Consider the following 12,294-nt stretch of genomic DNA (forward strand, 5'->3'; position numbering starts at 1 on the left):
ATACCTGCTACCTGGTCCTCTGGTGGTCCCTTTTGTTTGGATCGACCACCAGATTGCGGAGACCCTCAAATGCCAGGGCAGTACAAACACCCCACAAATGACCCCATTTTGGAAAGAAGACACCCCAAGGTATTCACTGAGGGGCATATTGAGTCCATGAAAGATTGAAATTTTTGTCCCAAGTTAGTGGAAAGGGAGACTTTGTGAGAAAAAATAAAATAAAAATCAATTTCCGCTAACTTGTGCCAAAAAAAAATTATTCTATGAACTCGCCATGCCCCTCATTGAATACCTTGGGGTGTCTTCTTTCCAAAATGGGGTCACATGTGGGGTATTTATACTGCCCTGGCATTTTAGGGGCCCTAAAGCGTGAGAAGGAGTCTGGGATCCAAATGTCTAAAAATGCCCTCATAAAAGGAATGTGGGCCCCTTTACGCATCTAGGCTGCAAAAAAGTGTCACACATTTGGTATCGCCGTACGGAGAAGTTGGGCAATGTGTTTTGGGGTGTCATCTTACATATACCCATGCTGGGTGAGATAAATATCTTGGTCAAATGCCAACTTTGTATAAAAAATGGGAAAAGTTGTCTTTTGCCGAGATATTTCTCTCACCCAGCATGAGTATATGTAAAAAGACACCCCAAAACACATTGCCCAACTTCTCCTGAATACGGCGATACCACATGTGTGACACTTTTTTGCAGCCTAGGTGGGCAAAGGGGCCCACATTCCAAAGAGCACCTTTAGGATTTCACAGGTCATTTACCTACTTACCACACGTTAGGGCCCCTAGAATGCCAGGGAAGTATAACTACCCCACAAGTGACCCCATTTTGGAAATAAGACACCGGCAAAAGACACTTGGCAAAAGACAACTTTTCCCATTTTTTTATACAAAGTTGGCATTTGACCGAGATATTTATCTCACCCAGCATGGGTATATGTAAAATGACACCCCAAAACACATTGCCTAACTTCTCCTGAGTACGGCAATACCACATGTGTGACACTTTTTTGCAGCCTAGGTGGGCAAAGGGGCCCACATTCCAAAGAGCACCTTTCAGTTTTCACTGGCCATTTTTTACAGATTTTGATTTCAAACTACTTCTCACGCATTCGGGCCCCTAAAATGCCAGGGCAGTATAACTACCCCACAAGTGACTCCATTTTGGAAAGAAGACACCCCCAGGTATTTCGTGATGGGCATAGTGAGTTCATGGAAGTTTTTATTTTTTGTCACAAGTTAGTGGAATATGAGACTTTGTAAGAAAAAAATAAATAAAAATAAAATCATAATTTTCCGCTAACTTGTGACAAAAAATAAAAAATTATAGGAACTCGCCATGCCCCTCACGGAATACCTTGGGGTGTTTTCTTTCCAAAATGGGGTCACTTGTGGGGTAGTTATACTTCCCTGGCATTCTAGGGGCCCTAATGTGTGGTAAGTAGTTTGAAATCAAAATGTGTAAAAAATGACCTGTGAAATCCTAAAGGTGCTCTTTGGAATGTGGGCCCCTTTGCCCACCTAGGCTGCAAAAAAGTGTCACACATGTGGTATTGCCGTACTCAGGAGAAGTTGGGCAATGTGTTTTGGGGTGTAATTTTACATATACCAATGCTGGGTGAGATAAATATCTTGGTCAAATGCCAACTTTGTATAAAAAAATGGGAAAAGTTGTCTTTTGCCAAGATATTTCTCTCACCCAGCATGGGTATATGTAAAATGACACCCCAAAAAACATTGCCCAACTTCTCCTGAGTACGGCAATATCAGATGTGTGACACTTTTTTGCAGCCTAGGTGGGCAAAGGGGCCCACATTCCAAAGAGCACCTTTCGGATTTCACCGGCCATTTTTTACAGATTTTGATTTCAAACTACTTCTCATGCATTCGGGCCCCTAAAATGCCAGGGCAGTATAACTACCCCACAAGTGACCCCATTTTGGAAAGAAGACACCCCCAGGTATTTCATGATGGGCATAGTGAGTTCATGGAAGTTTTTATTTTTTGTCATAAGTTAGTGGAATATGAGACTTTGTAAGAAAAAAAAAAAAAAATCATCATTTTCCGCTAACTTGTGACAAAAAATAAAAAGTTCTATGAACTCACTATGCCCATCAGCGAATAACTTAGGGTGTTTACTTTCCGAAATTGGGTCATTTGTGGGGTTTTCTACTGTGGGCATTGTAGAACCTCAGGAAACATGACAGGTGCTCAGAAACTCAGAGCTGCTTCAAAAAGCGGAAATTCACATTTTTGTACAATAGTTTGTAAACGCTATAACTTTTACCCAAACCATTTTTTTTTTTTACCCAAACATTTTTTTTTTAATCATAGTCATTTAGAACAATAAATTTAGAGAAAAAATTATATATGGATGTATTTTTTTTTGCAAAATTTTACAACTGAAAGTGAAAAATGTCATTTTTTTGCAAAAAAATCGTTAAATTTCGATTAATAACAAAAAAAAGTAAAAATTTCAGCAGCAATGAAATACCACCAAATGAAAGCTCTATTAGTGAGTAGAAAAGGAGGTAAAATTCATTTGGGTGGTAAGTTGCATGACCGAGCAATAAACGGTGAAAGTAGTGTAGTGCAGAAGTGTAAAAAGTGGCCTGGTCATTAAGGGTGTTTAGGCTACGGGGGCTGAAGTGGTTAATTTACAGAACATGCCCACAACTTTGAAGATGTTTTTTTTTTTATTGTAAAGCAAACAAAAAATAGGACAAAATAACAGAAAAAGTCAATGTGCATAACTTTTCACCCCCCTAAAGTCAATACTTTGTAGAGCCACCTTTTGCGGCAATCACAGCTCCAGGTCGCTTTGGATAAGTCTCTATGAGCTTGCCACATCTTACCACTGGGATTTTTGCCCATTCCTCCTTGCAAAACTGCTCCAGCTCCTTCAAGTTGGATGGTTTGCACTTGTGAACAGCAATCTTTAAGTCTGACCACAGATTTTCTATTGGATTGAGATCTGGGCTTTGACTATGCCATTCCAACACATTTACATGTTTCCCCTTAAACCACTCAAGTGTTGCTTTAGCGGTGTGTTTGGGGTCATTGTCCTGCTGGAAGGTGAACCTCCGTCCTAGCCTCAAATCACTCACAGAGTTGTACAGGTTTTGCTCAAGAATATCCCTGTATTTAGCACCATCTTTCCCTCAACTCTGAGCAGTTTCCCAGTCCTGGCTGCTGATAAACATCCCCACAGCATGATGCTGCCACCACCATGTTTCACTGTGGGGATGGTGTTCTTTGGGTGATGTGATGTGTTGGGTTTGCACCAGACATAGCGTTTTCTTTGATGGCCGAAAAGTTAAATTTTAGTCTCATCAGACCAGAGCACCTTCCTCCATACATTTTAGGAGTCTCCCACATGCCTTTTCGCAAACTCATAACATGCCTTTTTGTTTTTAGCTGAAAGTAATGGCTTTCTTCTGGCCACTCTGCTATAAAGCCCAACTCTATGGAGCATACGGCTTATTTTCATCCTGTGTACAGATGCTCCAGTCTCTGCTGTGGAACTCTGCAGCTCCTCCAGGGTTACCTTAGGTCTCTGTGCTGCCTCTCTGATTAATGCCCTCTTTGCCTGGTCCGTGAGTTTTGGTGGACGGCCGTCTCTTGGCAGGTTTGCTGTTGTGCCATGTTCTTTCCATTTGGTTATGATAGATTTGATGGTGCTCCTGGGGATCATCAAAGATTTGGATATTTTTTTATAACCTAACCCTGACTTGTACTTCTCAACAACATTGTCCCTTACTTGTTTGGAGAGTTCCTTGGTCTTCATGGCAGTGTTTGATTAGTGATGCCTCTTGCTTAGGTGTTGCAGCCTTTGGGGCCTTTCAAAAAAAGGTGTGTATATGTAGTGGCAGATCATGTGTCACCTACATTGCACACAGGTGGACATCATTTCACTAATTATGTGACTTCTGAAGGTAATTGGTTGCACCAGAGCTTTTTTATGGGCTTCCTAACAAAGGGGATGAATACATACGCACATTTTCTGTTTTCTATTTCTAAACAATAGTTTTATTTAAATATATTTTTATTTAAATATATATTTTTAATCAATTTAGACTATTGTGTTCTGATCCATCACATAAAATTCAGATTAACAAAACATTGAATTTAAGGCTGGGATGTAACAAAATACGAAAAAAGTCAATGGGCGGGGGGGGGGGGGGGTGAATACTTTTGCAAGGCACTGTATATAAACTGTGAGTTCATGTACAGTTGGGTCTTGGTACTCTGCTGGCCCCGGGACTTAAGTGCATGGAGTTTATCCTGTAATTAATTCTCTTGGAAACATTGATGGAACTGAGACAAAATAATGTGGCAGACCATGTCAAAGCAACAGAAGTTGATGTAGCCAGTTGACTGCAGTGCCGAAGGATACAGCAAAAGCCTGTTTTAGAAAGAAGTATGCAGTACAAAGTGGCACAAAGAAACAAATTACAAGTACGCAAACTAGGTAAGGTTAGAAAACAGAAAAGTATAAAGAGGAGCTCACAAACATGCATAGTCAGACAATCTGGTCAAAAACAAGGTAAATGATGAACGTATATAACCAGGATACTAGTAAGATACCACGGAAAATGATTTAGAGTACAGATGTGAATGTGTCACGGCTTATGTTGTGTGCGCAGTGACACGGTTGCCACGCATTACGGCAACGAGTTGTTGTTGTAGCATGTGGGGGCAGTGTCACGGCCTATGTTGTGTGCACTGTGACACGGTTGCCACGCATGCTGTTGCCTGCGGCAACATGTTGTTGCATGTGTGTGCGCTTTCCCTTTAAGGCTTTTCCTTCCTTCCTGGTGTGCTTGGGGTTAAGGTGTGTGCTTGGGTGTGGTCTCTTGTCTCTTTATATTTTGTTGCTGTGAGACTGAGATCAGTTGGATGCCTGCCTTTGTTGGAGTAGGACCTGGCTCCTAGCTCTTTGTCATCTGAGGGCCATCCTAGCTGTCATCAATGTCATCCCAGTGTTTCCTTCCCTTCCTATCCCTATTTGTCTGGAGTGGATTATGTTCTGGGTGTTTGTATGTCTAGTTTGGTGTTACATGTCCGGTGGTGTTTGGTGTCCAGCATGTTTGCAAGACATTCCCCTGTCTTACGTTGTATCCTCCGGAAGGGGGTCTCTCTTTCCCCAGAGGGGGGACCAGCTATGTGTGTCCTGGATACCTGTGTGGTTACTATATGTGCTGTGTCCTTAATGTGTGTGGACATCAGCACTTGTGCACGGGTTCCAATTGGTGTGCCTGTGGCAGGTAAGTGTGTTGTATTCGTCGCTTACCTGCCAATTCCATATGCTGTATTCGGTCCCCTTTCTTTGCAGCTTGGCCGGTGGAGACTCTTGTTCGTCCGTGTTTTGGAGGAACAGGTCGTCTTTACCCTTCTCCTAGTTCAGGGATTTTTTGTGGTTTAGTAGGGCCCCGAGGTTCTGGAGTATGAGCCCTCCTACCATCTGGTTTGGCTCATACAGTTAGGAGTCAGGGTCAGAATTAGGGACGCTGTAGGAGGTGACCTTCTCCCTTATTCCTCCTCCTGGCCTTGTTGATTCCCTGTTGCCTCCTCCTTGTACGGTGGGGAGTTTCCCCCACTCCCCACCGTGACAGAATGATCTTGTTGTGATACTTGTTGAGCCCCCCTCCAGGAAGAGTTGGAACTGGAGTGGTTCAGTAAGGTATTACTTCCTTTATGTTATTTTATAATATTCTAAGCTGTTTTATCAATATTTTTTCCTGGCTGGACAAGCCCTGTATCTGCCAACAGACAGTTGAAAATGTAGCCTTCTCTCTGATTGGGCAGTGAAGGCCAGGATCTAATAGATGTTTCAGCAAAATAATAGAGTACATGGTATGTGCCAAATGTAAAGTACATGTTTTAGACAGATTTAACATTGACTTGGAAAAGATCTAAAAAAAAAAAAGGGATCAAATTTATTTTTAGCGTAATATATTGATGCATATGTTTACATGTGTCCTTCCTTAGCTTTCCTTTTGGCTCAGCATATTCCATGATGTATGATGTGAGATGACCAGCTTTGAAAAAAAAAACCCCATGATTTTGCGATATTCTGTCACAAGATGTCTATATGTGTATAGCCACCCAGTAGTTGTGATGTCTGCTGTGGCCTGTGAAGTGCTTTGCTAACAGGTTTTGATATTCTGTTGAATTTGTTTTGTGAAAAATTGGAGTGCTTAGCCAAACTCAAGTAAAGGTAAGGGTGGACACATCTGTAGTTCAGGTATGAGGCAGCGTAAGAATGAGAAAAGTGTCTGACATATCAAATGAGTTTGACATCATTTGTGCCATTTTCACAGAAATTTAAATATGTGCATCCCATGACACTGAATAGGTGAGAAAACTGAGGAGACTTCCATTTTCTGAGAATATTATATTTAATAAGATCTGCTATATTCTTTATTTCATAGGATGTATATTACAAAAGTATAAAAAACATTTGACCTCCAGTGTACGTAAAGATTATTCTGATCAAAACAGAAGATTATTTGTGAATATACATAGTTTCCTTGAGTGTTCTGGAGCAAAGAACATATATATAGGAGACAAGTCAGAGGCTATAAATGCAGAAGACCTTTTTACACCAGGAAAACAGAGGTTTTTATCCAGAAGAATGGTTCTAGTGGGGGATGCAGGGACAGGAAAGAGCTACTTCTGCAAATGGCTACAAAATAAATGGATACAAGAACACATTAAGATGTACAAATGTATTTTGCGTATATCCTGCAAAAAAATAAAAAGTAATATAATGAGTCTGAAGGAAATATGTGACAAAATATATAACGGCCTTTCTTCAATTCTCACGATGGATGGTGTACTTCTTATTTTTGATGAACTTGATGACCTTGTGCATGGAAATGAGGACCCAAGCTCAAATCAGGAGTATGACATGAATACCCCTTTAAACATATACACCTTGTTGGAAAAAATCATGACAAAACAACTTGTCCCTAATACAGATGTTTTAATGGTTTGTCGCTTTGACTCTTTGATTGACTTACAGGAGAAATGCAACTCTGAATTTATTCTTCTGGACTTTACTGAAGAAGAGACTAAGAATATCTATGATAGAAATACCACAAAAGACCAAAAGTTGGGTAATAAAGATGAAAGAATATCATGTATTACTTACACTCCTGCTTTTGTTGTACTGATGAGTTATTTAAACGCTGAAAGCAATCTGTTAATATATGGAGATTCCAGTCCATATAAAATTCTAACTGAGATAATGTTAAAGTGGAGTACTAACTCCATAGGAAAAAGCAGAGAGATGAAAAATATGTTTATAAGTATGGCAAATGATTCCTATGAAAACCTTATTAAAGGAAAACCAAACCGCATCAAGCCATGGAAAAAATTTCTGAATTTATATAATTGCCAAACACAGCACAAGTACCAGTGCAATATGCTGAGAGACATGTTAGCAGCTGCACACTGTGTATGGGAAACACACCGTACAGGAGACTTAACAGAGTGCCTTGATTTCTGGGTGTTTGGAAACAATACAATACCCAGTACCAATGCATTGCTACAATCCATTGCAGATGAGCACAATGCAAAATTCTATCATTTTATAAGATTCTTTATGAGACTTCTGAAATATCCAGACTGTGATAGTCTATGTGATAAAACCCACATGATGAACAATAAAACACAAGAGTTACTGTCAGACTGGCTCAAGAAAAGCTTTCAGAATTATAAGAAACCTTCTGAAAAGTTGAAAATCATCCACTGTATTTTTGAACTACATGATGAGAAAGTCACAAAAGAAGTTATGTCTAATATGAAAAATGTTGAGCTCTTCAACACTCCTCTAAATGTTAAAGACATCCAGGCCTTGGAGTACTGCTTCAAAGGAATTGCATTGGAAAATTTGGACTTGAGGCTTTGTGCTCTTGAAGACAAAGCTGTTCGCCAACTCAGAAGCATGATTAAGAAGACCAAAAATGTCATGTAAGCTAATATGTCTGTTGATCTGTTTGGTATGGTGGTAACAGAATTGTGAAGTAATCCTGGTAAAGAGGTACAAGGACATCACTTTTCAGAAGTCATTGTATGCCTTTACTTGCCACAAACTGGATTGTATTGCTGACAGATACACCAGCATAGCAGTCCAGATGGTACATATTTCAGGGGCCCAGGCAAATAAGGGGACACCACTTTCCTCTGGACTACCACCAACTATCCAACAGTGACTGTATGGGATCTATGAGGTGTTGAGGTGTCACTTACAAAGTGAATGAAGCATATATAATGGGTAAAGAGTAGAGCTGAGCGAATTTCTCAAATTCAATTCAGCCGGTTCGCCGAATAAAAAAAAAAAAATTGGTACGATCCGAATTTATTGGCGTTGAGAATCGCGTTAAAAAACTGCTATTTCCTAGCTGCAGAGAGCCTTTATAGTAGTGTAGAACACTGTGCCTTGCAGTCGCACGCATAGGGAGTCTGCTGTGGTAGTGAAACAATATTGTGAGTCAGTATGACACGCAGATGACAGGCGTTGCTCTTTGAATCACTGCACACTTTACTTATTTGGGCAGTCACAGGGCCAAAACTGACCAAATAACTCAAGTGTTAACTCAGCCTTACAGGTCAATGTTAGCATCAAGAAGAAGCGCACTCCTTTTACACCGTCGGCAGCTGATTCCACATAGATGTCTACAGAACCTGTTCTATTAAACGCTTATACAAGTAGAGCCCCCCGACAGAGTGGAGCGGGTGTCAGCAGTAAGTTTATGTTGACGTCACTGATTATTTTGCCCTTCCTCTGATCTGTCAGAACAATAACCCCAAAAAAACGGATCCTGTCTGTGGAGCATCCGCCTTCACTCGGTCAGCATTTGGTCAGTAATTCAAGAGTGGATCCAAAACCGAGATGACACGTGAATGGAATATTTGCATTTCTTCTGTGTTTTGTACCCACTCCTGCTTTTGGCTAATAAAAATAATAAGCCAATTCTGATGCAAAATAGGGACCGTGTCATGCAGGCCTTACAGCTGTTACATAGACAGGATCCGTTGTGCATCTCATTTTTGCTTCCTTCTGACAGATCAGAAGAAGGATCACATAAATGATGATGTCAGCCAGGCCGACAGGCAAAATAGTGGCCCAGTCATGAAGTGGGAAGGGTGAGAACAGAATGAGAAGTCCACAGAATAGCCCTATGACAGAGTCTGTAGGTGGCAGCAGCATCAGGAGGAGGCCTTAGAGTGGCACAATGACAGTGTGGAGGTGGCAGCAGCATCAGGACGCCACAGAGTGGCAAGGTGACATAGTGTTGAGGTAGCAGCAGCATCAGGAGACCACAGAGTGGCAAGGTGACTTAGTGTGGAGGTGGCAGCAGCATGAGGAGACCACAGAGTGGCAAGGTGACATAGTATGGAGGTGGCAGCAGTATCAGGAGACCACAGAGTGGCAACGTGACATAGTGTGAAGGTGGCAGCAGCATCAGGAGACCACAGAGTCGCAAGGTGAAATAGTGTGGAGGTGGCAGCAGCATAAGGAGACCAAAGAGTGACCCGGTGACAAAGTGGGGAGGTGGGTGGCAATAGCAGTACCAGCTGAAGATGGCGGGTGAAAGAAGGAGGCATCAGATTTGTGGCATCAGGCGGGTGGCAGCATCCGAATAGTAGCTGAGGCAGATTGACCAAAGAGACCGGTTTCTTCTGGCTAAGTGTTGGTGTGGCACCATGGATGATCTAGTCTGATGCATCAGTCATTGGTGGTTGGAAATCCTGGCTGATCCACGCCTGATTCATCTTGACAAAGATCAGTCTCTCCTCATTTTGGGTGGACAGACAAGTTCTTCTTGGGGTAACTATGGCCCCCGCCGTACTAAACACCCGCTCCCGATGCCACACTACTGGCCAGGCAGGACAGCTTTTCCAGGGCACACTCGGCCAGTTGCGGCCACAAATCCAGTTTGGTTGCCCAGTAGTCCATCTTCAATGTGGGGTGGCAGGGTGCTGTCCAAGTATGCCACCAAGAGATGTTCTTGAATTGGAAGCAGCAGGTGGTGGTAAGGGTTTGGATGTGTGGCTTGAAAGACATGACAGAATAAAATCTTATCCCCAGGCCGTCTGACCTGTAATGGATAAGTGTAGTAGGAGGGCTGAGTGACATGGTGGAAAGATGACAAATTCTGTTATCTCCAGGTTGAGTTTTAAGAAGCAGATGGAGAAGAATAAAGCTATAGCTGATAGAAAAACCAGGGTTCTAGATAGAAGTGAAGTGATATCTGGGCTAGAGAGGTAGATTTGAGTACCATCAGCATAGAGGTAATATTGGAAGCCATGGGACTCTGAGCTGTCCCAGGCTGAATGTACAAATTGAGAAAAATAGGGGACCCAGGACAGAGCCTTGAGGGACACCAACAGAAGTACATGAAATAAAATGTATTGGCTCAGAAAAAGGCTGTAGTAAGATGCCTGCCGCATTCGTGGCGCGCACCACAAATATTAACAAATTCCGGGTTCAGAATGCAACGCTACTTACAGTAAGGGCACATGCACGAGACTCATAACAACAGTGTCCATCTTAATAAAGCCTCATTGGAGCCCATACATTTCACCGCATGTACGGAGATAGAGATTTTAATGAAATTCAGTGATAGGAATGAACGAATCGGGTTCGTCCAAAGTAGGACTAATCCCACTCACTCATTACTAATCCTGATGATAAGTCATCAGTCTTAAACACTCATGAAACGCCTGTAAAATCTAATCCCAAATGTATATGGGTTTATGAATATGGGCACAATCGCATTAGATATTCATACCCATTTATTCATCACTATAAATGGACGTTATATAAAATATTTCCTTTCACATATCATTTAACATACTGCTCATACCATCCTACTATAACAAGTGATGAGTGATACTACTTATTTTAGGCTTTCCTCCAACCATTTGACCAAGGAAACAGGAAAATGTTTAAAAGAAATTCTTGAAGAGCCTGACTGCATTATTGAGAAGCTTTGGTAAGTATAGCTGTTTATTCAACGAATAAAAGATCATTTTGGGCCCTACTCATGGAGGTCAACTGTATCGTGAGTAACCACTAATGTGGTAAAAGTCTTAATAACTACTTTTGTTGGATTAGTCCTAAGTCTCTATATAGTATCTGGATTTATTGTTTGTTTGTTTCATGTGGGATTTTTAAGAATACAATTAAAGGTTATTTTTTAAGAGGTAATTTGCTATTTCAGTGACATACATATACAATCCCCTCCTAGATATCTTAAAGTCTCAGTGATATTGTAAGTATAGCTGTTTGCAACAAGATGAAGAGATGACCGCTGCACTCAATGTCTTCAATGTTACTTCAGTGTGTGACATATCTATACGTAAAATTCGCAAGTCATCAGGGTCAGGGTCCAGCCCTAAGGGGTCAACTCCACCTCCAACAATGCATCATGTGACATCCAAGTGTAGTTAATATTATACACAGAAGATAATTAAATTAATATTTACAATCATGACTCGTGGCAAGTATAGGTGCTTCCGGTGGCGCGTGTCTGTCAGTGTCACATCACCTAGCAACAGGGATGTTTCGTCCAGAACGTATGGCAAAACGGGAGGCGAGAGTTTTCGGTTCTAAAGACTACCAGGTCCTATTGTCTTCAATTATATATTACATTAGAGCGCATTTCATTGTAATAAAGTCAGTGTATACAGCTGATCAGATACTTACAGATATAGGGAGGTTAGTAGCTTTCATTCTAACATGTAATAATTATATTTTGGAGTGATTCTGTGTGAGAACAAAAGAAAAAAAGGGGTGCCTTAATAAAGAGATTATTAAACACTGGATGGTGTAATCCCGACAATCCACACCATTGTATGGGTTATCGGAACATGGCCCGGCTCAAAATGACAGCTGCAAAAAATACAAAGTGTGAACTGACGTGTGCGTTCTACTGCCCAGTGATTCACATCCTGATCTCCCCGATACTTGCCTACCGCTAACACATCCGGCCTAGGATAAACCAGAACACAATCTCCCTATAGTGTATGGGCGCGAGGGAGGGCGACATGCGCAGTACACACTAGCTGCTTGGCGGGAGTACCGCTCTGACTGCTTCTGGAAGGGTTGCATGTGCAGTGCATCCAGACAAATGCCACACGCCAGACCTATAGAACCGATCCTCCTAATGTATTTTCCAGCAGCATGATTCAGGTACGTTTGGTGCACTGTATCTTTTTCATGATAAATCCCACTGAGTCACAATTGTATATATTAATTTTATTATCTTCTGTGTAT

At 41.5% G+C, this 12,294-nt stretch overlaps 1 protein-coding gene across 1 annotated transcript in view; it reads left to right on the top strand.

Annotated features, from left to right (window-relative positions):
* Positions 1-12,294, top strand: part of LOC120985128 — a 54,120-nt gene that overhangs the window by 26,336 nt on the left and 15,490 nt on the right. Inside the window, exons 7-8 of the mRNA XM_040413485.1 lie at positions 6,440-7,982; positions 10,925-11,011. Of these exons, the coding sequence (XP_040269419.1) occupies positions 6,440-7,982; positions 10,925-11,011 (1,630 nt within the window). The remainder of the gene's footprint in view (positions 1-6,439; positions 7,983-10,924; positions 11,012-12,294) is intronic.

This window comes from Bufo bufo, chromosome 1 (assembly GCF_905171765.1).
Source record: "Bufo bufo chromosome 1, aBufBuf1.1, whole genome shotgun sequence".
Lineage (NCBI taxonomy): Eukaryota > Metazoa > Chordata > Amphibia > Anura > Bufonidae > Bufo > Bufo bufo.